The sequence below is a fragment of the Ovis aries genome, chromosome 11 (genome assembly GCF_016772045.2).
Source record: "Ovis aries strain OAR_USU_Benz2616 breed Rambouillet chromosome 11, ARS-UI_Ramb_v3.0, whole genome shotgun sequence".
Classification (NCBI taxonomy): Eukaryota; Metazoa; Chordata; class Mammalia; order Artiodactyla; family Bovidae; genus Ovis; species Ovis aries.
Genome location: NC_056064.1, coordinates 24519848 through 24547353, shown reverse-complemented (window position 1 = coordinate 24547353; position 27506 = coordinate 24519848). Strand labels below are relative to the sequence as shown.

Genomic DNA, 27506 nt, shown 5'->3' with positions numbered 1-27506 from the left:
GAAAAAAGGAATTTTTGAAGATGAGAGAGAGGAGGAGAGACAGAGAAACAGAGAAAGAGAGAAAGAGAGAGAAAGGTGAGATAACTAGGGTGTAGGGTTCCTAAGGGGCAGAACGGGATGGCCCACAAAGTCAAAACTATCTGTAAAGGTTCTGAAAAGCCAGAGGGCAAGAGAGGAGTTTTCATACTACCATCTTTCTCAGTCACTTTGGGGTTGAAAGCTCTCTCACAACTATTCCCCACTTGCCTAAATCTCTTCATTCTGACAGCTGCTCTCTTAGAGAACGCCCCGCCCCAGCTGTGTTCTGCAAGTGACCTTGTAAACACTCTCCATTTGTCTCCTCTTGTGCAGTGTGAGCTGCTGATGGTTGATGGAGCTCAAAGGGAGGTGGGCTCTGTGCTGTCCTCCCTGTTCTGGTCTGTCCAAGGCAGCCTGCTCTCCTGGTGCTACCTGCAGCTGAAGAGCACGGACTCTGGAGCCAAGGATCTTGCCGCCGACCTCACTGACAGATGTAAGTGTCAGTACAGAATCCTTGAAAACAGATAGGTGTTTGGGTTTGGCTCTGTGTGTGTGCTCTCATCTTAGTACTTCATGCATATTGTAGAGTGTATGTGGTTTTCATTTCATTGTTACAAATCAGGTCTGTCTTCAGGTTGTTGTTTTGGTTTTTTTTTTCCCCCCTTAAAATAGAATTCTGTAGCATGTCTTTTTGGTCTGAGTTTCCTTTCTGAATGTGGTAGTGTGCCCAAGTGTGTTTATTGAAGGGCTGAGTCATTTCACAGCCCAAACATTGCTTCTGCAGTCACACAACACTCTGAGATGAGTGCTGTACCATCCTCTTCAGTACAGTCTGTCTTCCCTCTTTTAATCAAGTTATCCAAAAAAGGAAGTCTTGAACTTTCAAAATCTATGGTATATGTGAGCACTTCTGTGATCCTTGCTGATACTGAAATTTTTCAGATTCATGTCCCATAAATCCCCAGAAAATTATAGGAAACCCAACAAGTTCTGGGAATTTGTATGTGGAAAAAGTAGTTCCATCAAACCTGATCTCAGAGCTGTGTCAAAAATGCTTGCAGTATTGAGTCCTAACTCTCCAAGTTTGGCCTGTCGAATGGTATACCTGGAGACAGGCCCTTTGTAAACGAAGGGAAAGGCAGACCAACAACTGACTTGGTCAGCCATGTACTTTCATATAAAAATCATACCTCCACCCTATTGAAAAGTAGCAAAGGCAAAAAAAAAAAAAAAAAAATCCCCCACTTTTAAGAGTAAACTTCTACTGAGGTTCACAGTGGTTTTCCCTCCCAGTGGAAAACACTTGTAGGACACTTGATGGTCTCATGGACTTCCCTTGTGGCTCAGCTGGTAAAGAATCCGCTTGGAATGCAGGAGATCTGGGTTCAATCCCTGGGTTGGTAAAATCCCCTGGAATAGGAAAAGGCTACCCACTCCAGTATTCTGGCCTAGAGAATTCCGTAGACTGTATAGTCCATGGGATTGCAAAGAGTCAGACACAACTGAGTGACTTTCACTTTCACTGATGACCTCATGGTCTTTCTGATGGAGTCCCTCCACAGCTCCTGTGACCCTCTCCAGCTTTGTCCTTGATGGTGACCAAGCAAGTGATGTTTCTACCATAGAAACTATTAACTCTTCTCCTTATGTTTTGGCAGATGTGGGGCAGTTTCTGGCACGCATGAGAGTGATTTTGGAATCCCTTTTGTCACAGTATAGCGGGAAAACCATAGTAGAAAAATTATGTAACTCGGTGTTGTCGATGGCAGCTCGCCAGCTGGTAAGACAGAACAGCAGCCGTTTGTAAGAGGCGGGAGAGGGGTTGGTCATCTGCATCCCTGGCTGACTCTGAGGCGGACGCTGAGTGCGTCATTCATCTTCCTTCAGGTGATCTTTCTGCTGGACTTTTGCACACTGGACATTTCACACTGCACACTCTTGAGAGAGTTCAGTGCCCTGACAGAGCTGCTGAAGGAGCTCTGCAGTGACCCTGATGGAGGAGTGAACAAGGTACCTCGAGCTGGCATTTGAACATGCCTGTAGCCCCTCTCAAGGGCACCGTGCCCATGCGTCATGAGACATACCACTCAGTACAGGTCTACACAAATAAGTTGCCCCTAGAAGGGCTCCCTCTGTCTTACCAGTATTTTTTCAGTGTTTATCAACTTTATCAGTGTTGGTTTTGCCAACAAGGATAATTGCCAGTCTGAGTTGATTTGGCATGGTCAGCATTAGACAGGAGACACCGAGGAAGCTGTACATAGATTACTTTCATCATTGTGTAGCACATGATGTTATATAAAAACCTTATAAATGATTAATCAGATTGAAATCCAGAAGGGAAAATCTGTTGTTGAAAGGCAAACTAGAGGGTTTGTTATTTAAAAGCATTTTCTTCCTTTCTCAACCTGATAGGACTCAAAGTTTTTTCAATGTCTTATTTGGATCTCGCAACTCTGGGGAATTCAAAGGGCATATATTTAAAAGCCCATTTTAAAGAAAAAAAAGCAAAGACTGAAAAAAGGAGGGAGAAGACAGGATAGGCTCAGGTTTGCCAATATCCCAAATAGGGAGGTCAACTCTTTAAACCACTGGAAATTCACACTAGTACTGGTTTGTAAGAAATAGTTCTCACAGATAGTCATAATTAAAAAAATAAAAGCTAATCAGAGTTACTATAGTGCAACAGAAACCCCATGTCTACTGTGCTGAATAAACATATAGTGTATCTTGGTCGATATGTATAGATGAGAACGTCGGGTGTAGTTTTAGCCCATGTGGTGATTTGTGTGGGCGTGTCAAAGGCTGCCATCGGGGCCGCTGATGCAGGACCCAGCTTCCTAGGTGAGGATGGATGTAGAGTGACAAAAACCCTCCTCTCTTGACTCGTTTGTCTGCCTAGCTGGATGTCGAGACTTGGCAGCAGGAACGCCCTGTGGTGTTACATACGTGGACCAAGGAGTCTGCCCACAACTATGAAAACAACTGCCATGAAGTGTCTGTCTTTGTCAGCCCAGGGGCAACCTATTTCGAGGTGGAATTTGATGAGAGATGTGAAACTGAAAAAAGGTACAGCTCGTCTGCTCTTTTCTCCCTGAGCAATAGTGGATCAAAAATGAGAGAAGGAAAGTGATAGAGGTTGTGCTTTCACAGGTATGATTATCTGGAATTTACCGACGCCAGAGGTGGGAAAACACGCTATGACACGAAAGTTGGCACTGACAAGTGGCCCAAGGTGAGCGCTGTTTCCAGAGACTCACAGGAGGCCTACTCCTGCAGCAGTTCTCCTGTTACCAGCCTCAGGGGATAACAGAGATAATGGTCCTTGACGGGAAGCACTTATATTACACTTTTGTGAAAGGAAGTGTTCGTATCAGAGTTCAGCACCTGTTTTGTGATTAATGTTTTTGGGGGGTACAGCCATGGCAATTTGTTTATGTTTCGTCTGTAGCTGCATTGGTATGGTGGGGGAGCGGTTGAGTCACCAAACAGAGACTTATGACCCAGAAAGTCTAATAACTTGCTCTCTGGTTCTTCATAGGAACAATTTGCTGCCCCTGGTCTGTATCACATAGTCCAGAGTACATGGCGAATTGTTATCCTTAGTAAGAAGGGCCGATCGGTCCAGCAAGGCCCCAACCATGGTGGTGAAAGCCAGGATCCCCTCATAGTTAGGGCCACGTGGTCTCTGGGGCTGGGAAGTTAAGTGTTGCTTCACTGTCAGTGGTCTTGGTTGGCAGCAGAGGAGCAGGCAGGATGGTCTCTGGCTGAGTAGGTGGTGGGCAGATGGGCATCTGAGATTTAGGAAGCCGACCAGCAGTTTTCAACTTTGCTTCGTCATAAGGTGCAGTGGTGAGTTTTCTGTTTCATTACTCCGTTGTTCATTTCTCCTTTAGTACTTTCAGAGGGGGTGATAAGACATAATGGTGAGAATATAGGCCAGTTTTAAATTTAGGCTTTTTTGAGTCAAGAAGAACACACTTCTTACTGAAATGCTGCCTTCTCTAATTGGTTTGACCACATGACTTTGTTTGTCTCTAGAAAGTGACTTTTAAGGCTGGTCCCCGGCTGCAGTTTCTCTTCCACTCCGACAGCAGCAACAATGAGTGGGGCTACAAATTCACCGTCACCGCCTACGGCTTGCCTGATGTCGCTGTGTCTTGGGGGCTGGACTTACAGCTCCTGGTGTCCCGGCTGATGGGACGCCTTGCTTCCCAGTGCATGGCACTCAAGTCTGTGCACCGTAAGTCCTCGAACTGTCCCTTCTCTCCTTGCTACAGCCACACTGAAGAGCAAAGTGGTACCCCTGTCCTGTAAGCTGTCTCCACGTGGTGGCAGAGCAAAGGGACTGATAAAATTCCCTTTCAATTTCCTTGCTGCTGCTGCTGCTGCTAAGTCGCTTCAGTCGTGCCCGACTCTGTGCGACCCCATAGACGGCAGCCCACCAGGCTCCCCCATCCCTGGGATACTCCAGGCAAGAACACTGGAGTGGGTTGCCATTTCCTTCCCCAGTGCATGAAAGTGAAAAGTGAAAGTGAAGTCGCTCAGTCGTGTTCCGACTCTTCGTGAACCCATGGACTGCAGCCTACCAGGCTCCTCTGTCCATGGGATTTTCCAGGCAAGAGTACTGGAGTGGGTTGCCATTGCCTTCTCCGTCAGTTTCCTTGAAAGCCAACCAAAGTAAAATGTCCCCTTGACACCAGTTTCGTCTAGTTGCTTGACTCAGACACTGGGGCACATCACCAGGGCCACAGTGGTTTCCCTGTCTATGGAGGACAAGTCAGGGAGGGGGCTGGTTTTGACAGCACTGTCCTCATTTTTTTTTTGTTAAGTTTGATACCCTCCAACAAGAAGGTAGAAATTCAGAATAAGTTAATTGTATATTCTCTGATTATGTGACTATTTATGTGAACATGTGTAAATATGTGAACATGGATTTTACCTTAAAGTGATTTCTTCAACTTATGTGTTAAATTCATCCAAGAATGAATGAAGCAAATAGAATGAAGCTTTCTAGTGTAATCTTTTTCCTGTATCATTTCTTGAGTTTTTCTCCTTTTTAAAGTAAAATGTCATGGAAAAAATTGCATAATGGAAAAAGGCTAAGGGGAAAAAGCATTTTTAATCCTAATACCGAGACATAGCTATTATTAATATTTTAATCTATTTCTACCTAGTCTTTTTTCTTTGTTTATTCATAAACACATATATGGTGGGTATTTTTCTATTACTATTATTCTTTTTAGAAGCTTGAAAGTGAAAGTGAAGTTGCTCAGTCATGCTCTTTGCGACCCCTTGGACTATGCAGTCCATGGAATTCTCCAGGCCAGAATACTAGAGTGGGGAGCCTTTACCTTCTCCCGGGGAATCTTTCGAACCCGGATCTCCTGCATTGCAGACGGAATCTTTACCAGCTGAGCCACAGGGGAAGCCCAAGAATAGTGGCGTGGGTAGCCTATCCCTTCTCCAGTGGATCTTCCCAACCCAGGAATCGGACTGGGATCTCCTGCATTGCAGGCGAATTCTTTACCAACTGAGCTATCAGGGAAGCCCTTTTACAAGTTTAAGTTTACAAATTATGAACATGGTATTTCTAAGAGGTCTCCTGTTGTACCCAAGAGATGGTTCTCATTCTGTTTTTGGTTTGCTTCATGGCTTAGTTATTTCAGAGGGATATGTACCTGAACCTGTCATACAGAATGGCAGCATTTTGGGACTGCCTGGTGGTTTCAGTTCACCAGGGTATGTATTTATGAAGGATCACAGTTAGGTTCTGCTACATGTGGGTAACTCCCTGCAAGTCTTAATAGCCAGGTATTTTGTTTTTTTTTAAGCCTTTCCTTCATCAGTTCAAAGATTCTCAGTATATTAAGGGAAAAATAGAACTCTCATAAGCCTTCTTCTTCTCTTTGCAGAGTTAGGCAGTAACATGGCAGTACCTCAGGCAAAAATGGCATTAGTCCTAAACTCCCCCTTGTGGAAACCTGTCTTCAGGCACCAAATACATCCAGAGTTGGGATTAGAAGCAAGCTGGCCCACTCACCCACCCCAGGATATTAAGGAGGTATTTACTTTTCACTTATCTTTGTATTTGGAATGATAAATGTTTACTAATGTTTGTTACTTTAAATTATAAACATCTATGTATATATCTTATCACCCCCCACGAAGCTATTAGCTCCTCGAGGGCAGAAACTATCCTCTGTTCATTTGGGGTCCTCACAGGGGCCAGGGTAACGGGTGTTCAGAACTATCAACTGGCAGACTCTGCTGTGGTCATATAGTAGGTGCTCAGTAAATCTCTCTTGATGGCCTTGTTTAAATGAGTCGAGTTTATTTCCTGTGCCTGCTGAGTCACACTTAAGAACAGATGGTGCATGCTGTGCTTATTTGTTCTCCATGGGACAGTAGCACATTATTTACGCTTATAATAATATAAACTAAACAAGCTTGCCCACTATGTCTTTTTCATCTCTCTGTCCCCCTCTCTCAGTTCTACTACTTTTCTCCCTTCTTCCCACTTTCCCCCACCCCAGTTCTTCAGTAATTAGTGGCTGGATCCAGGGACTCTTCTTAACTTCTCTGCTCCCTCAGACGCTTTCTTCTTGTGTTCCATGGCAGTCCACTGTCTTCTCTTACATGTCTCTACTCCCCCAGCCTCCTTTATTGACCTCTCTTTTTCCTTCTTCTATAAAAAATGGGCTTCATTCAGGCTTTCTTTGCTTTCCTGCAACCCATTAAGATGTTATCCTGTCTCCTCTCTTCTGTCACTACATATGTGTGGGAAAAACCTAAAGAATGAGTTTCCAGCCCTGGTTCTTCTCCCAGGCTCCAGTCACATATGCCTATCTTCCCGTTAGGTATTTCCATTTCAGTTTTCTGACTCCCTTTAACTCAGACGTGTAAAACCAGGCTGTCTCCCCGGACTGTTTGCTCCTGTTACTGGCATTATTGTTCTCCCAGGCATAAGCCGCTGCGACCTAGCATCACCTTTATCCCCACCTTGTTCTCCCCTTTCCTTCCAGTCAGCTGCAAGCCCTGTGGATTCTTCCTTGAGATCTCTTTCCGTCTCCTCTGTCTCCATCTTTATCCAGGCCCTCATCTCGCACTTGCATTGTTACATTGGTACCTACCAAGTTTGTTTGTTTTTTTTTTAAATCACTGCATTATCTTGTCATTCCACTGCCAAGCACCATTAATGGCTCCCCATTGCCCACAGGGTGAAGTCTAAACTCCTCAGTGTGACAGTCAAGGCTCTCTACAGTCTCCTTTCACCTTACCTATCTGACTCTAGTTCCCACCACTCCCCAGCTGAGACTTCAGGCCAGGTCAGTCTCCCCACTGGCTCTTAACTTCTGCTAACGGTTGTGTTCCTCAGGGCCAAACCTGCCCAGTCTTCAGGGTCCAGACCAAAGCCCATCCCCTCCAGAAGGCTTTTCTTAATTACTTTAACCTGCCAGGAGCTCTCTCCTGTGAATTCTCAGCATTGGTGTCCCTTCTAGGCATTTGGCACTCAATAATCTCTATGCTTTATGGTAGTGGTAGTTTAAATGCTTTTAACGTTTTATTTATGTTTACTTTTTTTTTTTTAATAACCCGTGTGTCTGTCTGATCTCCCCCAAATAGACTGAAACTTCCTGAGAGTATGCACTGTGTTTTATACTTCTGCTTTGGCCTAGTAGTTGTTCAGTAAACTTATTTTTTTTAATGAATATGTTAAACATGATGGTTTTTCTTGTTTTATTGTTCCCAGGTTAAGAACATCCCTGATGATCCCTGCCATCAATTTCTTCTTGACTTTGCACAGTCAGATCCTGCCCAGAACTTCTGTGGGCCATATTCAGAACTTTTCAAAGGATTCATACAGGCATGTAGAAAACAGGCCCCAAAGACAGATATAGTTGCTGGTTCCACTATTGATCAAGCTGTGAACGCCACCTTTGCTGCTCTGGTGTATCGCACTCCAGACTTATATGAGAAGCTGCAAAAATATGGTAACTTATACTACAGGGAATATTTTTGATCTGAAGGCCAATTGCTAAGTTTTAAGAAAGCGTTTCTTAAGTGAAAGTTTTAAAATACTTTGGAACATAAACATCCTTCTACAACTATAGACTTCATCTTGTCACTCCTACTGTGCCAATCAAGAGATTCGTGACCAATTTATAGTCAGCAGATTGCAATATATAGCAAGTAGCCTTGGGTTTCCTCATCAACAGGTAATTTGTCTTTATCCGGAATTCTCATGGAAGACTGCTGAGAAGTTTAATGGAAAGAAAACTTAACTTGGGTTGTAGTTCCAGCTCACAAACTAGAAGTTGTGCGGCTTCAGATTAATCAGATAACCTTTCTGCACCCGAGTATCCTTATCTGTAAAGTTTAGAGTTGTTAAGCTCTAACATGTTAAGAAATTCCAGTCAAAACCAAAGATGTTTTGATTATTGAATGTATACTAACCAAGGAGGGAAAATGCAGGTATTAACTCTTATCTTTAGACTTGAGGCTTCTTGGTAGCATGTTCCCTGCTCAGCTTCCTTTGTCAGTAGCACACTCCTTGCCATTGCTTTCCCTCACGTCCCCGAGGCATACCATCTCTGTGTATTTACAGTAAGTATAGACTAGAGCCTTAACAGGAACCACAAAGAGGGAGGGTCTCTCCCTACTCATAATCTTTCAGGGGAAAAACATTTCAAACCCAGTGTAAAGACAGGGTATGGCTGTCCCAAGCACTTTGGCAGGATGTCTGTTCGTTCCATGGTGCCAATGAAATTAGCAGAAACAAATGCTTCCTTCCTTAGAGTAAGTAGTTAATTGATTATTGTTCTAATTATTATTATTACTACTAAGGATATTATTAGCACTGCTACCTTTATTGCTTAGTTCTTTGTGTCTCACATTGCAGAGTTTATTTCCTGAGGTCTAAAATATCTCAATTACTCGCTCAAACCTTAATATTTCCTTTAAGAAGCTGCTCAAATAAATAAAATTATGCTGAAGCATGAGTGACTTAAGGAAACAGCTGTCACACAGAAGAGTGTTATCTCTGCTATGGGATGGGGGTGAACTGACATCATCATGGTTTTGGGAAAAAAAAATTCAGTATATGTTCTCATAGTCAAATTGTAGTAAGAGAACTTGACAATCTTGGTTACCTGTGCAAGCTGTCAGTGGAAGGATAAAAGCCTTGTGAGTAAAAAGCTGAGATACAGAAGGTTTCCTGCTGGGGGAGAGGTCCCCCAGCTCTTTTTCCAATCGTGTTCATACCTATCTGCTCTTGAGATACATACAGTCAAGTGTGGGAACAAGAACTATTTCACCGTGTACAAGTTGTTTCTAGAATACCTGCCGCTGTTGCTTTGAAGGAGGCACAATTGGTCCCAGTCCTTTCTGTCCCTGCGTCTAAGGGACTGTTTGTGGATTCTTCAAGACAGATCTGCTTTGAGAGTGGTCCTTGTCTCGCTAACTTGCTTATCTTTGTCTAAAAAATTGTCACCTTTTTGAGTTAGAAATGTATGGGAATTTTTCAACTAGACTGTAAGCTGTTTGAGGGCAGGGGCCATGTTTGTTTTTCTCAGCATTGCATTCCCAGTACCTGATGTAGAGCCTGGCGCATTCTAGGTGTTCAGAAAATTCATTGCATCAACATTGGGTCAACAGAGAGTGTCACCCTGTTCTCATATAGTATCCTTTGCTATTTATTTGTTTTAATATTTATTTATTTGGCTGCGCCAGGCCTTAGTTGCAGCATGCAGGATCTTCAGTTGCAACGTGTGGACTCTTAGTTGCGGCATATGGAATCTAGTTCCCCAACCAGGGCTCAAACCTGGGCTCCCTGCATTGGGAGCGTGGAGTCTTAGCCACTGGACCACCAGGGAAGTCCCTCCTTTGCTTTTAAGATGAAGAGAAGGGACAGGCTTCATAGGATTTATTACCAAAAAAAAAAAAAACTTAAAAAAATTTTTTTCTAATTATAAAAATTATACCTATTCATGTAGAAACTTACAAAGTATAGAAAAGCTTAAAGTAATTATCAACTGTAATTTCACCACTTCAAGAACATTTTTCTTTGTATCTACCTGGCTTTTTAGTTATATGTATATATACACGTGTATGTACATACCATGTTTTTATATATATGCTCTGTATATTTTACTTTATTTTTGAAATTGTTGGTTTATTTTATTCTGTCTGTGCTGGATCTTCATTACTTCATGCAGGCTTTCTCTAGTTGTGGCAGTCAGGGGCTGCTCTTAGTTGTGGTGCAAGGGTTTCTTATTGCAGTGGCTTTTCTTTCTGTGGAGCCACAGGCTCTAGCGCTCATGGTCTTCAGTAGCTGCAGCGCATGGGCTCAGTAGTTGTGGCTTACCGGCTCTGGAGCATGGGCTCCGGCTTAGTCGCTCCACACCATGTGGAATCTTCCCAGACCAGGGATCAAACACATGTCTCCTGAGTTGGCAGACAGATTCTTATCCACCGCACCACCAGGGAAGTCCTGTATACTCTTTTTAAATAATATAATTTTGTATATACTGTTTCATAACTGACCTTGTTCACTTAATATATACCCTGAATTTTTTTTCATGTTAATAATTATTTCTTACTTTTAATAATTTTTATTTTGCTTTTACTATATTTTATATTTTACCTTAATAGTATATCCATTTCAGATGCTGCTCATTTGAAAAAAAGTTAGTTTGAAGTAACATAGAGAACCCATTACAGGTGTTTGTAGTTTACTGATGGTTTTTCCCCCGAGTCCTCTCTTATCACAGACAGTGTGCAAGTGTCAGGGGAAGAGGTTTCCTGTGCAGAGATGGGGAAGTGACTTTGGGCTTAATGTTGCAGTGGTGAATTGTGTTAACTGAATGTAACCTCTCCTTTCCCCAGTAAACAGCGGGGGCAAGACAGCCTTGAGTGAGGAGTTTGCACAGGTGTATTCCTTGGCTGATGGAATTCGAATATGGATGGTAAGATGTTCTTTTGTGATTATTATATATTTTGAGTTTTTCTACCACATCTTTGAATTAAGGTAAGTAGCTCTCTTCTCAAGAATATAACTTTAGGAATGTTTTTCAGAACTTAAAGTTCAGTGATGCAAATGGATAAATGATAAAAAATAATTTAGGACCCTTGAAATCATAATTTGGTAAAGTTAGATTGTCACAGTACACAGGAGTCAGTTGAGCCCCCCTTACTTGCCTTCTTCTGTAACCCAAAGGCTGCTTGGTGGAACCTAACCTGGTAGATGAGGAGAAAAAGCATTGCGTTAGATTCTGGGCAACCAATGATGGTTTTAGGCAGAGAGGAGGGCTTTCTCAAAGGAGAGGGCCTTCTGCATTTTGGAAGAGTGATTCTGCAGCATTCTTTGTGACAGCAATAAACTTGGGAGAGCAAGACAGCCATCCGTAGGGGATATTATATTACCATACTGTACTATATTACAGTGAAAGTAAATGAAGCAGAGCTGCCTTTATTAACAGGGGTGGCGCTCACAAGTGTGATGATGAGCAAAACACAGCAAGCTGTAGAAGGCATAGGTAGGGCATTCCTCAGATAAAACTTAAACATAAGCCAGGTCTCTCTGTCATGTGCATAGACACACAGTAAAAGCACACAACTGCCTGGAAATGATAACAAGTAAAGGAGAATTCTTTTCATTTCTTAGGTGTGGAGATGAGAAGGTAATACTATTTATATATATTTACAACCATCTTAAATATTGTGTAATAATTGAGAAAGCAATCTTAAAATGAGTAGAGGGTGGATAATAAGATTGAAAGCAAGAGGGGACTTCCCTGACGGTCCAGCGGGTTAGACTCTGTGCTTCCATTGCAAGGGGCATGGGTTCAATCCCTGGTTGGGGGACTAGAGTCTCACATGCTGTGAGGCCAAGAAATAAAAAAAGAAAAGAAAACGCTTGAATGCAGGAGACTTGTTGTGATAATTAAATGAGGATGGCTTCTGCTACTTGGGAGGTAAGATAATTAGACTGTGTGATTGATGGGTATGGTGAAAAGGCAGATAGGATTTAGGACTGTTCTCGTTTCCTGGTGGGGGTGACTTGGTGAGTGGGAAAAGTATTAACCAGAGTAGGAAGAATGGTCTTGGATCTGGGAGTGGGGAGCTAAGTTCAGTTTGGGACATGTTAAGTATGAGGACACCTAGGTTATCTAAGATATCTAGCTGGAGAATTTAATAAATATGAAAGAATATACATCTCAAGGCAGAGGTAAGAATGACTCCAAATCATTGGTAATAGTTTTTAAAATATATATTTGCATTTTTCTAGGAACAGACAGCCTTGGACAAAGTCCCCGATGATGAGAACATAGTTGGTGCTCAGTGTAGACTAGATAGATAGGTGGAGACCTGGATGAACAGGATCTCTCAAAAGAAACTTAAAGATAGCATCATCAGAATGATGGGAAGAGAATCAGTGTACTGACAGTGTATTGACAGAGAACCCAGGGCAACTGTTCAGTCATTCAGTCATGTCCAACTCTTTGCGATCCCATGGACTACAGCCCGCTAGGCTTCCCTGTCTTTAACTCTCTCACAGATTTTGCTCAGACTCATGTCCATTGAGTCAGTGATGTCATCCAACCATCTCATCCTCTGTCTCCCCCTTCTCCTCCCGCAGTTAAAGAAACTGTGTCTGATAAAGTCAACTCCCTCCCACAGACAGGCGAAGTGAAAAGGGTTTGGGAGCTGGGACAAAGCATATCGTAGACTATGCTCCTGGTTCAGCACAGGACAGACTGCTGGTGACTGGACAAGATGCCAGCCTTCTCTCTGAAGACCCTGGTCTCCATGCATCATTGGTCTTCTTTCTGCCTGGGCTGTCAGCACTGTGGCCCACACTGTGACCGTCGCCTGTGCTGGCGCCAGAAGCACCATTCTTTGCCCAGCAGTCTTAGTGTCACTTAGAGGCAGCCTCACCTTCAGAGCAGGATAGAGATCAAGCTTTATTTCAACCTCTGCTGCAAACTGGATGTGTGATTTTTGGCCACACCACAAAGCTTGTGGGATCTTAGTTCCCCAACCCGGGATCAAACCCATGCCACTTACAGTGGAAACACAGTGTCCTAAAGGCTAGTCCTAACCAAAACCTCACTTCTTTATTAGTAGGTTAGCTTTAGGTGAGGGCCCCTCCATCTCCAGCGTTCTAGAATTTTTTTTAAAGAATAGGATCATGGTTACAAATCCCTCCCATATAACACATAGTTGAAAAGGAGGTAGTTTTGCAGATAGACCTTTAAGCAGCTTCAAATTCTGGATTATTTCTAGGACAAATGAAAGCAGTTCGGTCCTGTGTCCTCACCATAGGGCTATAAAGTTCTCTGGGATCTCAACACTGTGTGCTTTTGAAGTGTTAATAGTTTGCTGTGGCTGCTCTTCCTGCCCTGTCTGGACAACGTAACAATGTGGCTCAAACCCTCCCCCAGTTAGAGATGAAGCAGAAGTCCCTGATGAACCTGGGGAGTGAGGCAGAAGATCAGCGCGGGCCAGAAGCTGCTGAGGCAAACCCCGAGAGCCTGGGTGAGTGCCGGCTCCAGCTGTCGTCTATCTCTGGGCCTTCCGTTCCCATTTCATAGGAAACCAGCGACCCATCTTCTGGGTTAGTTTAGTTGAAGCTGTGTTTACCTAGAGAAGGTAACACAGGCACTAAAGGTCTTTTCCAAGAACATGTCACAAATAGGGAAGTGCCAGTTGTTAATCGTTCATTGTGTGTGTGCATCAGTTGCTCAGTTGTGTCCAACTCTTTGAGACCCCATGGACTGTAGCCCACCAGACTCCTCTGTCCATGGCATTCTCCAGGTGAGAATACTGGAGTGGGTCGCCATTCTCTTCTCCAGGGGGTTTTCCCAACCCAGGGATCGAACTGGGGGCTCCTTCATTGCAGGCAGATTCCTTACCATCTGAGCCACCAGGGAAGCCCAGTTGTTCATTAGTATGATCCGCATGGAGCCTTTTTTAAAAATACCTCTCTTAGGAGGCACCAAGTGCTTTTTGAGCTATAGCTCATTATGTTTTTCAAAAAGTGTGCGTTTCTTGGTAATGTTGTTGCTTAAAACTCTTTTTAGTGAAATACATTGAAGATTTTGCAGAGGAAATAATGTGATGCCTGGGATCTGCGTGGAAATAACCCAGGGGGTTGTGGCGGGTCAGGGGGGTGGGGGTGGTGGTATTAGGAAAGACTGTCCTTGAAATGATAGCTGTTAAATCTGGGTGAGGGGTACATGGAGGATTCCTTATACTATTCTCTCTATATTATATTAATATGTGTGAAAATATACACAATAAAACTTTAAGTGTGCTGATAGTGTTAGATTTTGACGTGTATAATGAGAGAAAATACGATTCTCTTCTCTCGGTAGACATGTACATCCCTGTATTATTGGAGGTATTTCCTGTCCTAAATTGTAGACTTTAAGTAGATTATTTTCAGTTCCAAAGTAGGCAACAAGTTTCATTTGGACTTTTTTTTTTTCATTCTCCTTATTGCTTTTTTCACATTCAGCGAAAGAGTGTTATCAGAAGAGTCTTCTGCTATTGACATTTTTGCCCACGGGTGGAGGGTCAAAAGAAAGCTGTGACAAGTCGGTGGCCGTGGATGACACAGATCACCTGCAGCCACTGGACAAGCGCCAGAGAACAAGCTCTGTGGTGGAAGAGCATTTCCAAGCCTCGGCGTCACCCACCGAAGCAGCGCCCCCTACTGCGGGAGACCGGAGCCCCGGCCCGGACGTGCAGCCCACGCTGGCCCCCAGCAGTGGCCCTCCTGCCTTGGAAGTGTCCTCTGTCCCAGCAGAGGAGCCCTCGTCACCTTCCACTCCCACCCGGCGGCCTCCCTTCACCCGGGGGCGACTCCGGCTGCTCTCCTTCCGCTCGATGGAGGAAGCCAGACCGGCGCCCACTGTGAAAGAGAAGTACCCGGTGCTGAAGGACCTCATGGACTTCATTAAAGATCAGTCACTCTCCCACGAGAGGTGAGCACCTTCTCTTTTCACCTGCAGATGTCCAGTTTCATCAAAGACTCGAAGTTCATGTTATTCATAAAAATGAGCAAATACTAACTGCTTGGAGGACAGACCAAGATTTGTCTTAGAATCTTCAAGAAAAAAGCTTTTTAAAAAAAAAAAAGATATTTTTTTCACTTGAGATTTGTACATTATGCTTTATGTAAATTATATCTCAGTAAGGTACTATTTGGATTTAAAAAAAAGAAACATTTGGTAGCTGCCAAAATAAATCTGTCTTATTTTAACCCTGGGAGAAATTTTGGATTTGATGTTTTCTGACAACATTACTTGTCAGTGAGCCTACACCTCTGGAAGTGTTGCATGTTTTAATTTCCTGTCTGAAGTTAGTCCTGTTTAGCACAGAGGCAAAGTTCCTTTTTAATCAATTAATTGTTTAACGTGAGTCATTGGGCTTCCAAACAGTGAGGTGATATGTAATATTGCTGAGTAATGACTAAAAGTAGCAAACAAGATACCTCACAATAGTATTTCCTTTTTACTAATATGGCCTTAGAACTCTGGGCGGGGGTCTGTTTTCTTTCTGCCCGAGCTTGCGAGTGTTCTGGATGTTCCTGACTTGAGTTCTGTCTCCAGTGTTGTAAAGGTTCTCTCCTTGAGGAAGGCCCAAGCCTGGAGCATCCTCGAGGTGCTGAGGATCATCCAGTGTTGTACGGAGTCCCTTGGGCAGCCTCACTGCTTCCACCCACCTTACATCCTTTTCCTGTTGGAACTCCTCACCTGCCAGAAAGAGTTTACCAAGTAAGTCCAAAGTACGAGGGACCGAACCCATGTCTCCTGCTTCGGCAGGCAGATTCTCTACCACTGAGTCACCTGGAAAGCCCTGAACTGCTTCTTTCACACCCAAGTAAATATGTCAAGAAAATGGAGATAAGAAGAGAGGATTACATTTGTAAGGAATACTTCACATAGTACCAGGCACTCTGGTAGTGGTGGGAAGGGTGGTTTTTTTACTCCTAGTGGGTGGCCTTCTTGACACAAGCAGAGGAGTCATTGCTGTTCTGTCTGCTCACTTTCTGCACTTGTTATATTTATTTAAGTTTCTCCACCACTTCGTTAGCTTGCTTCTTCGCTCTTTTCGTGTAAGGAATAATGATTATTAAGTAAATGTTTTGGCCATTAAGTGACTGGTCATGTCTTCTGTTTCTAGTTATTTTGGACACCTGGAAGGCTGTGGCGCAGATCTACACAAAGAAATTCGAGACACTTACTATCAGTTTGTTCTGTTTTTGGTCAAAGCAGTCAAAGGATTCAATAGCAAAAATGACAGGTATAGAGAGTTTAATATGATTTCTAGAGAAAAATCATTCCCGTTTTTTCTGACTTTTAAAGAAATGCATGTCTAATGTTAAAAATACAGAAAAGCACAAAGAGTAAAATAAAAATAACCCCTCATCTTGCCATCTAGAGCTAGTTGCTAATGTTAACTTATCAGTATATTTTCTCCTAGCCTTTTTTCTCTATGGTATATACAGGTTTTTAAAGCAAATGGGTCTTGGTTCATCTAAGAATCTGTAACCCATTATCTCAGTTTTAAAAACTTGAAAGCCACCCCCGAGTCTCGTCCATAGTAAGTGGTGTAGACATAAACCTTAAATCAAATGGCTCTTCTCTACGCCTGAGCGGCGTGACCCGGGCTCGTTGTGGCTGGCCCTGATCTTGCTGTTGATCAGAGCTGAGTTGTGTTACTCAGGCCTTTCCTGTAAAATGTCTCCCGTGGTAGTCCTGGCAGGGTGGAAACCTTGCTGCTTGATGCTTTCAGAACTCTTTCGCTTCAGATGTTCTTTGAAGAGGGTTTGTATGGAGTCTGAGAAATTTGGAAAGATATCGTAAGGAACCCAAACCAGCAGTCTGGGGTTCCCTTCGGCTTTCCACTGATGGACATACCCCGTCTCTGACTCCCACTGTCTCTGTCATCCCCATGGGTGATGGGCAGCTTTGGTAACTCTCACCTTCACGGCCTCTTCAGGTCCTTGCTGCCTGCCCTGTCCTGCATCCAGACGGCCCTGCTGCACCTTTTGGACATGGGCTGGGAACCCAGTGATCTCACCTTCTTTGTTGACATTCAGTTACCAGATCTCCTCATGAAAATGTCGCAGGAAAACATAAGTGCCCATGACAGTGTGATCAGGTAAGGACACAATCTGCAGTCTGCCGTCTCTTCAGGCGCTCCTGGAGGTCAGGGGTCGTAGCAGTAGCACAGGGGTTAGAGCTCAGGCCTGGAGCTAGGCTCTCTGAGGGGTATCCTGGCATTGCCACACCCTCACTGGATGGCCTCGGACAACTGTTTAAACTCCTTTGTACTTCCGTTTCTTCATCTTTAGAACTGGAGGTAATCACAGTATCTACCTTATAGGATTGCTGTGAAGAATGAAAGAGTTCTCCTCAGTGTTCAGCATGGTGTCTGGGGCATGGTGGTGTGTATAAGTTGGTAGCAGTGGTGCTGTGAACTCAGCATGAGGAACCTCCTTGTTTGTGGAGATCCTCAGAGCTTGTTGAATTGAAGAATCCTTTGCTGTAGTTTTTTGTTCTGTGTGTGTGATTTCCAGCCGCTATAACCTCTTGTACATTGTAAGAACTTAAGGTATGAGGGGAAAATATAGTAACAAAGGTTTTTTGGGTTTTTTTCCTTTCCACTTATTCTTTTATATTATTATTATTTTAAAAAATATTTTTTTGACTGTATCAGGTCTTAGTTGCAGCACACGGGATCTCCTTTGAAGCAGGCAGGATCTGTCATTGTGGCGTACAGGCTTCTCTGGTTTCAGCTTAGGCTTAGTTGCCCTGTGGGTTGTGGGATCTGTTTTGCAACCAGGGATCGAACCTGCATCCCCTGCTTTGGAAGGCGAATTCTTAACCACTGGACCGCCAGGGAAGTTCCTCCTTTCCACATCTAATGAATGTCTTTCCACCTTACTCAAGTCCACTTACACATTAATCACACATGTCTGTAGAAAGAGGAGAAAGGGGAAAGAAGAGCAAGAGGAGAGAATTAGGAGGAAATGAAAGATCTGAGTCAACACCTATTTTCCCTCTCTCAGAAGTAGGAGAAAGGAGATAGAATATGTGATCTCCTCATTTACCAAACCTCAGCCATTGCCCTGCTGCCAGAGGGCACTCTTGGCAGAGGGAGGGGACCTGCAATAGGAGGAAGGGGTGGATGGTCAGCTTTAAGCTATCAGTCTGCTCCTTGTTTCAAGCTTCACCTGCCGCTCCATGAGCCAGTCTTGAGAGCAGGGACTGCACCTTCCCCACCAGTTCCCACGGCCCCTGGCCCAAAGCTCAGTGTGAGTAGCCCCAGAATCAGTTAGTTGGAACATGTCAACAAATGGATGTGTCTCTGTCAGTTGGTAGATGCTTTGCACTTTCTGTCGAGCATATGCTTTTGTATTTAAAATTCCAGTTGCCGAAACAAGCTATTGACTGAAATTATGAAAATCTATACTTCTGCATCTAAGAGGAATCCCTGAGATTATTTGTTAAACCTGAGGAAACTGAGGACCAGGGCCGAGTGCCATGTCCAGGTCTTATAGCAGCCCGCGAGAGAGCCGAGACCCTGGAGTCTCCTGGCTCCCTTCTCATGCTGCTGCCACTCGGGTGTGCTGAGCATGTCCAGTTCAGACCAGTTTTCTGGTGCCTGGCACATCGCAGGTTCACCACAAATGGTTGTTGAGTGGGTTTTTGCCATGAAGGTACAACCTTTCAAGCTCCAATTCCTCACCCATTGTAGTAGGCTCTGGAAGGGCCTCCTCCCTTTTTTATTGGTATGTATCTATCAAACATTTGGCAAACCCTGGAGCTTTGAAAACCAGATTGCCCTCTTGCCCTCAGAAGTCTCCAAGAGTCTTGGGTACTAGACCAGTAGGACAGAGTCTGCTAACCTGCACTTACCTTGATTTTTGGCAGAGGCATGCTTTTCTCTGTTTATGTCCTTTTTTCAGCCAATGGAGTGAAGAAGATGAGCTTGCTGATGCAAAGCAGAATTCAGAATGGATGGATGAGTGTCAGGATGGCATGTTTGAGGCCTGGTATGAAAAAATAGCCCAGGAAGATCCAGAGAAGCAGAGGAAAGTAAGATCTCTCAACGAGGGTAATCTGAAGTGATTTGCTGGGAGTTTGGAGATGAAAGTCTGCATTGGGCCGTGCCAGCAGGCTCTCTCCTGAGAGGGCTGCATGGGGCAGTCAGTACCCTAGTGAGTGGCTGTCGCTGAGCCTGGTCTTTTAACCCGAAGGTCCTAAATCCTGGCTTGGCCACATCAGGCAGTGGCTCCCTCGCCTAGAACTAGATTCACAGGAAATTGGCTCATGAGGCTGAAGTAAAATAATTAGGTGCCAGTTTATAATTTACAGTAAGAAACAGAATTGCTGAAGGCCCTGGACTCTGGTGTCCTTGGTACATACTTTTCCTGTAGGCAAGCAACACAGGAAGGCATGTTTCAGTCAGAAGGTCGCCTGGTGAGCATGGAAGCCGCATATGTGCGCAGAATCAGCTACCTGATTCCCACACGTCATCAGGCTCAGCCAGCCTGCCACGTCTGTCTCCACATTGGGGTTTTATCTGTCACTACCACACTACGCCAGGTGTCTGCTGCCTCAGATGCATGCATTTTCTTAGCTTATATGCCTACTGTGTGCCAGTTACCTAGCTCATGTAGCTTCTCTGTGGTGCTCGGATCGAACACACCACCTTGGCCTTTGTGATTTTTCTCTCTTGTATGTTAACACCTTATTGGGAGCCATTCTCTAGTCCTAAGGTGGCTTGGCATATCTGCTGTATTCTGCTGCTGTATGCTGACTCGGTGATTTATGTCCCTTATTTCCAGGCCATAAAGATAAACCGTCCTGTAGGGACCTTGCAATAAAACTGTTTGCTCATGACACAGGGCCCTTAGTCTTTCCCAGAAAAGTTTTCTCCTAAAGTGCCAGCAAACAGTGCTTCTCTTGCAGGGTTTGCTGTATCTGAACCCGACTCTTGTCCAGCCAAGTACCCAAGCCAGAAATCTGGATGTTGTTCTTGACCCTTGGCTTTCGCTGGCCCCCGTAACCAGCCAGCCCCCAAGGTTCCTCACTTGTGCCTCCTAATACCGCTCAGATCTGCCCCCCTTTCACTGTCTCACTTTCTGCCCAGTCCTGCCCTTATCAGCAGTCAGGGGGTTGCTCTAATAGCCTCTGTCAGGGTCAGTCTCTGTGGCTCCAGTCTTGCCCACTCTGATCCATTCTCACTCAGTGACCAGAGGAGCTTTCGGAATGCTCAGATCTGATCATGCTACTCATCCATCCCAGCCTCTTGCAGTTTAACCTTTCTAACTGTATCCGGTTAGCCTGGCTCCATAGTGTGCTCTACATTAGGAATTATTTCCAAGTGCACAAGCCCCCGGCTTGATCCTTTTGTGGTCTCCCATAGAACTGCCTATTGCTTTTATCCCACATGCTCATCACCTTCATCTCCACCCAGCCGATGCCTGTTTGCCCCTCAGGTCTCACCTGAGTAATTAATTCTTTTTGAGAAACCTCCACGTGCTCTCTCAGCCTCCTGAATTTGGCTGTCCATACATCATACTGTATGCTGTCATCTGTTTATTTGAGGGAATTCCCAGCTAGACACTGAGCTCCTTAGTCTCCCAATCTGAGCGCCTAGTACAATGCCTGGAGTGTTTTACGTAGCTGTTGAAGGATGGATTGATGAATGAATAGTGGCCACATTTAAAGTCTGTTGGTTGATTGTGTTTTATTTCACCTTATAGATGCACATGTTTATTGCTCGCTATTGTGACCTGTTAAATGTGGACATCTCCTGTGATGGGTGTGATGAGATCGCCCCCTGGCATCGCTACCGTTGTCTGCAGTGCAGCGACATGGATCTCTGCAAGACTTGCTTCCTAGGTAAACTTCACAGCCTGAGTGTGCCATCCCCACGAGGAAGAAGCATTTCTATCTTCTGTGATCTTGTCATTTTTTAACCTTCCACTGTACAGTGACAACACTGCCCAGCCGGGTTCTCTGTCTTGTTGGCAAATATAACCTCACTTCCCCAGCTGAGTGACAAACTCCAGAGCTCTGTTACCTGACAAGCTTCCACCTTCCACCTCACTGTGTGTAGACACTTGATAAACTCTCAGCACCAGTGAATGTCCATCCAGTTGAGTTTTCAGAAAATGATTTTGCCCTCTGAATCAGGCTGTTTATAGAAGTAAAATACACACAAGCAAACTTCAGAAATTCTTGAATCCTCTCACTTCACAGGTGCTGAGACAAAGCAGGTTGACAGTAGTAAGCGGCTGAGTGCTGTTAGTGTGCATATCGCCTGGCTGTATAAAATACAGCCCCTGTCCCAGAAGCATTTACAGCTGTGGCAGGAGACGGGACCCGCTCATGCAAGGTGTATTCCAGGATAGGAGTGTCTCTGCTGAGTTACAGATGAGCAGTGCACATTATTCTGGGAGAGTTCAGAAGGAGGGAAGGCTGCTGTTGAAGGAAAGCTGGTGGAGGAGGTGGGATGTGAAAGTGAAATCACTCAGTCATGTCTGACTCTTTGCAACCCCATGGACTGTACAGTTGATGGAATTCTCCAGGCCAGAATACTGGAGTGGGTAGCCTTTCCTTCTCCAGGGGATCTTCCCAACCCAAGGATCAAACCCAGGTCTCCAACGCTGTAGGTGGATTCTTTACCAGCTGAGCTACAAGGAAGCCCAAGAATACTGGAGTGGGTAGCCTATCACGTCTCCAGTGAATCTTCCCCATCCAGGAATCGAACCGGGGTCTCCTGTATTGCAGGCGAATTCTTTACCAGCTGAGCTATGAGGGAAGCCCCTAAGAATGTGAATCGGGCTTTAAAGAAAGTTAGCAGTGGAGAGTGTGTCATCCTAAGACTGAGCGAGTCCAGGGCCAGAGGAGTGAGCTTCTGCAGATGTCCACAGCTGAGTGATGGATTGAGACAAGCTGGGCCCAGGTTATGGGATCCAGAGATGCCAGTCTCAGGAATTTGAATGAGTCTACAAACAGAAGGGGAAGTTTTGCCAGCAGGATATTAACATGATCAGAGCTATGCTAGAGGAAGCTGTCCATGTAAGAGCTTCCTTTAGGAAATCACAGTAGTGACAAGGGAATTCGTGCCTGGACTAGGTTTCTGGCCGTGAGAACAGAAGTGGGTCAGAGGTGAGGAACATTCAGCAGAGTGTGTGATGGGGCTTGGAGACCCACCGGACTCAAAGAGAGAAGGAGACCAGAGCTGTCAGTCTCTTTCATGACTCACAGTCTTTCTCACTCAGTGGGTCTGGGGTTATGGAGTCTCTTTTCACCTATGATTCGGGAATGAAAAAGTAAAAGCAAATACCTGATAAGTTCTCAGTGCTTGTTAACAAGAATACACCAATAGATGCTTAGATCTGTCTGGGGAGGGTTCATGGAAGATGCCTTAAAAATTGGCATGAGGACTTGTGCTGCCAAATGGAGGTCATAATGGGAATTGGTGATCTATTTGATCAGGCTCTACATTGCACTGAAAAAGGGAAGTCAGCCCATGGTACCACTGCTAAGAAGTTTCTGTGCCAAGAGTATCATTTGTATGCTGAGAACCACTGGGCAGAATGCACCAGTCTCTGAAAGATGCCTGTGGTCCCTGACATCCTGAGCGATCTGCTGGGAGCAACTCTGCCTCTGGGTTTGGTTTGGGTTTGGAAACCAGCCCTTCTCAGAGCCCTTCGCCCAGTCCACCTCACACTGCTGTGCTTCCCCCAGGTGGAGTGAAGCCTGAGGGCCATGGAGATGACCACGAAATGGTCAACATGGAGTTCACGTGTGACCACTGCCAGGGTTTGATCATAGGCCGGAGGATGCACTGCAATGTATGCGATGACTTTGACCTGTGCTATGGATGCTACGCGGCCAAGAAATACTCCTACGGGTATGTCTCACGTGACCTCCAGCCCAGCAAACTGGTTTTCATGTACTCATTTGCTTTTTTTAAAAAAAATCTTATAAAAAATTTCAAACATACCCACAAGTAAAAAGAGAAGTACAATGAATCTTCATGTCCCCCTTACCCAGACTCAGCAATTAGGAAGAATTTGCTGTGTGTGCTTCGATTTTTCTTTTTTTCTTCTGCTTTGTTAAAAAGTATTTTAAAGCAAATTCCAGACCTTCAGTTATTTCCTTCCTACATACTTCATATCCATCTCAAAAAATTATGGGCATTTCCTCACATTACCAAAATGCTATAAGCGTACCCTGTGTAAGCTTCACAAAAAGGAAGTCTTACTTCACTTGGTTTCCATGGACAGTCTTCTAGGGGTTGTGAAATCCTGAAGTGGATTGTGCAGTGTTTGTGTTCATTAATTTTTCTGAAGAGAGGGCTAATAATCTATCTTTAAATTTTCAGTAACAGCCTTAGAGGTAACTGATGCCCACCTGTGACCGTGCATGTCGTCCCCTGAGGCCCCATTCTCCTTTTCGGACACTCACAAGGGCCTTCAGGCCTTAAAAATATCTTGCCTTTGCAGCCACTTGCCTACCCACAGCATCACTGCCCATCCAATGGTGACCATCCGGATCAGCGACCGGCAGAGGCTCATCCAGCCCTACATCCACAACTACTCCTGGCTGCTCTTCGCTGCCCTGGCTCTCTATAGCGCCCACCTGGCCAGCGCCGAGGACGTGGACGGCGAAAAGCTGGACCCACAGGTCCGCAGCAGCGCCGCTACCCTGCGGAGCCGGTGCCTACAGCTCGTCGGGGACTGTCTGATGAAGGCTCACCAGGGAAAAGGTAGGTATTCCTTAGGCTTGGAAACCAAACCAGCCCTAAACTGCTCATGGAGGAACAGCCGCAGCAGAAGTGAAACGCAGTGCTCAGTGTGGAGATGTCAAAATCCAGTTTTCCACAAGAGATGCTCACCATGGAGTGGAACTTAATTTTATTTATTTAATTTAAAAAAATTTTTTTATATTGTTACTGATTTTTTTTTAAATCTTTTGGCAATGGCCCACTGCATGTGGGATCTAGTTCCCTAACCAGGGATTGAACCTGCACCCCCTTCGTTGGCAAGTCAGAGTCTTAACCACTCGACCAACAAGGAGGTCCCCCCGGAACTTAATTTTAAATCTGCATATGCATTTGAGAGAAACATTGGCATTAAAGGAGTATTTAATTTCTCTAAAATATTTCATGAAGGTGAGAAAAAAAATGAATAATTAAAACTCTTAATGTTTGGGGATAAATTATTTGAATACACCAGACTTAACTTTGCCAAAGCAATTCAGCCTTTTTTAAAAACAAAAAACAAAAAAAACCTGGAGTGCAGAACCACTTCCACACAACTGTGTTCTAAATGAGAGCTATTTATAATGAAATTAGTTTGACTAATAAAATGTCTAGATGACTTGATTTTACTGAGGGGTGCCAAGGAGAAGAATAATGTGAATGTTAAATTCCTGAGACATTTAAATTCCTTCCAGAATAACAGACCAACTCCTCATTCTAGTAAACGTGAGGGAGTCAGACTCAGCTGAAGTAGCGGTGGGTGATACTGGTCCTTCAGATCTGTCTTGTTAACTGTTTGCCAGGGAGAACTTAAAAATCTAGCTGTATGGGGCTCTATAAAATTTTCATGTTTATGATTTTCTAAACAGGCAGTCCTCTTGTATCTTTTGTCCTGTGTTGTTAATAAAGCACAGGTGTCCCCTGCTATCGAAACTTCTAGTGTCTGAAGTCAGGAGCTGAGTAGATGTGTGGGATGAGGGGAGAGGACTGGACTGAGTACTCTGGTTCAGCTTGTGGAAAAGCTCAGCCATCTCTTTGCATATGGTAGTAAAGTGATTTATGGCATTTGCAGGGAATAACCCTCTTATAAAACTTTCAACCATCCTCTTTTTTGCTTCCCACATTTAGGTCTTAAAGCTCTAGCTCTGCTTGGTGTATTGCCAGATGGTGGCTCTCCTCCAGAAAACCAGGCCCTGCCAGTCACCGTGCCCACCCAGACGTCAGAGGAGCAGCCAGAGAAGAAAGCTGTGCAGGCTGCCGCGGAGCCGGCCCACGCAGGCCCTGCTGGGCACCGCAGTGTAAGTAAGAGGCCTTTCTTGTGCACAGTCACAGGTGATCCCAGAGATGTCATGTCAGGGAGCGGAGCAGCGACGTGAAGGGTCCAGGTTTGTGACCCAGTTTGCCGCGGTGTGGGTCCCTGTTCTGTCTGACTTTGGGTACATCACCACATCTCTTCAGTTTCCTTATCAGTAAAATGAAGGGAGAATAATAATAGCTATCCCTTAGGGTTGTTGTGAGGATTTACATGCATCACACATACCGAATTAATGTCTAAAGTCCTCAGGGGAGTTTTTGGTGGTCCAGTGGTTAAGAATCCACCCGCCAATGCAGGGGACATGGATTCAGTCCCCGGCTGGAGAACTAGGATCCCACATGCCATGGGACAGCTGAGCCTGTGCACCACAACTAGAGAGAAGCCCTCACGCCACAACTGTAGAATCCATGGGCTCTGGAGCCCCGGTGCCTCAACTCAAGAGAAGCCCGCATGCCAAAACAGACACCCCCCAGTACCGCAGCTGAGACCCAGCGCAGCCAAAAGCAAGTAAATGCACAGAGTGCTTAAAGCAGCGTTCATGGTAAGCTCTGTCGGTGTACACTACTCCTGTTCCCCGCCTCCTGTGGTTTTTATAAGGACTGAGTAAGATTACACACCTAAAGAGGTTGGTTTCTTCCTGGCCCGTGGTGAACACTATATACGTGAAACCACTTTTATATTCAGTTAACAAATAGGTGATCCTAAGTGCTTGGTACTTACCAAGTAGTTTACATGGTAGTTTATAAGAGTTTACCTGTGCTTGTTGAAGTGGAAGGAAAGCCTTCCTGGGTCCAGATGGAACCTGCGACAGTGACACTGAAGATCGTTTTGTGCAAGAGCAGAGCCTCCATGACGCTGCCTTCAGAGCCTGAGTCGGTGCCGTCAGCGCCCCGGCGTTGCCTCAGGAGCTGCTGCTGTTTCTGTCCCCTGTCTCTGTCATGAAGGATCCCCATTGGTGCTTATCTTTCCTTGGGATCCTATCGTCTTTTAGAGGAGGACAAAAGCAGAGATGGCAAAAGCTTGAAAATTCCATTAGCTTCGTTCAGCCAGAAAGCCAGCACAAGGACAGGCGACGTAATAACCCTCAAGCCTGTTTTGACCACAAAACCCCTTCTCCAGGCAGCATTGTTCCCATCCACAGATTGTGGTGGGACAGGGAAAACATCAGCAGGGTCAGGGTAAATCAGCAGTCTTCTCTTCGCCTTTGAGCCTGAGAATAATCATATCTTCTTGTGAGCCCCCAGCATCTTATAATGTGCCACCAGTCAGCACGGCACTCCTTATGTATCTACTTACTCACTTATTTTTATCAAAATAGACTTGAATTTTTTAATTTAGTGAATTAAAATCCTAGTTTTTACTATGGATTTTGATGCTCAGGTTGTCCCATGTTTGGCCAGTGGAAGCTCCTTCCAGCTGGCTTTTGTGTCTTTTGCTATGTCTTGACTATTCTTTGAGCACTTCTTTAATTTTTGATACAAAAAGAGGTTTCAGGCTTATCTTAGGCTTTCCCTGCCTAGGGATTGGAATCAGCCTTTTTCTAAGGAACCCCCAGGGCATTCTTCTTATTCCTGAGATATCCATACCTTTTGAGTCTTCTTAAAATCAGTAGCTGTGTGCACGCAGGGTACCCTGCCCCTGGCTCGCTCTCTAAGTCTTCTGCGTGGCAAATTGCAGTTTCTGTATCTCCTGCCTTGGAAGGTAGATTCTTTTTTTTTTTTTTTTGGCTGTGCTGCGTGGGAGTGGAATCCTGCTTCTCTGACCAAGGATCAAACCCACGCCTCCTGCCCTGGGAATGTGGGAGTGTGGAGTCTTAACCACTGCACTGCCAGGGAAGCCGCTGGAAGGCAGATTCTTAACCACTGGACTACCAAGGAAGTCCTTGGCTAGTGATTTTTTAAATTGTCTGAATGTAAAAAAATTTCTTTCATATAAAAGTTTACTCACTCTCTAATTTGTTTTTAGGGGAAGAGAGATGCTCCTAAGGAATTCAGACCTTTAGATTGCAAACAGAGAAGTAAGGCCAGTGAAGGTATATCATTAAGGAAGGATCCTTCCTGCCTGACTCAAATTTCAGACTCACCTGCAGATGCCTGCACACCTACCGGACTTCCAGGTAAAAACTCTGACAATTACCTTGATTCTTTCATCTTAAAATGTATATATACCCATCTCTGAGTTATCTCTTACACACAGTTGGTAACTGATTAGCACCCAAGGGTGCATGGTTTCTCAGTTCTGTCTCAGATAGTACTGATACCACTTTGAAAGTCATCTTTGCTTCATCTTGTTTATCTAATTTCCTATCTTGTTTATTTCCTGATTTACTGAGTACCTTCTGTGTGCCAAGCACTGTGCTAGACGCTGGGGATGAAGC

The 27506-nt window shown here is 44.7% G+C and overlaps 1 protein-coding gene across 2 annotated transcripts in view; it reads left to right on the top strand.

Moving 5' to 3' along the window:
• The window catches only part of ZZEF1 (zinc finger ZZ-type and EF-hand domain containing 1), a 93467-nt gene that overhangs the window by 41442 nt on the left and 24519 nt on the right, over window positions 1-27506 (top strand). For both annotated transcript variants that reach the window (XM_027975117.3, XM_042255540.2), the window contains exons 19-38: window positions 352-511; window positions 1677-1798; window positions 1906-2028; window positions 2921-3087; window positions 3172-3253; window positions 4060-4261; window positions 5934-6082; window positions 7772-8012; window positions 10906-10985; window positions 13464-13557; window positions 14540-15008; window positions 15636-15800; window positions 16210-16329; window positions 17029-17190; window positions 19001-19130; window positions 20804-20942; window positions 22797-22962; window positions 23558-23820; window positions 24943-25112; window positions 27095-27245. In XM_027975117.3, coding sequence (XP_027830918.1) covers window positions 352-511; window positions 1677-1798; window positions 1906-2028; window positions 2921-3087; window positions 3172-3253; window positions 4060-4261; window positions 5934-6082; window positions 7772-8012; window positions 10906-10985; window positions 13464-13557; window positions 14540-15008; window positions 15636-15800; window positions 16210-16329; window positions 17029-17190; window positions 19001-19130; window positions 20804-20942; window positions 22797-22962; window positions 23558-23820; window positions 24943-25112; window positions 27095-27245 — 3355 coding nt within the window. The remainder of the gene's footprint in view (window positions 1-351; window positions 512-1676; window positions 1799-1905; window positions 2029-2920; window positions 3088-3171; window positions 3254-4059; window positions 4262-5933; window positions 6083-7771; window positions 8013-10905; window positions 10986-13463; window positions 13558-14539; window positions 15009-15635; window positions 15801-16209; window positions 16330-17028; window positions 17191-19000; window positions 19131-20803; window positions 20943-22796; window positions 22963-23557; window positions 23821-24942; window positions 25113-27094; window positions 27246-27506) is intronic.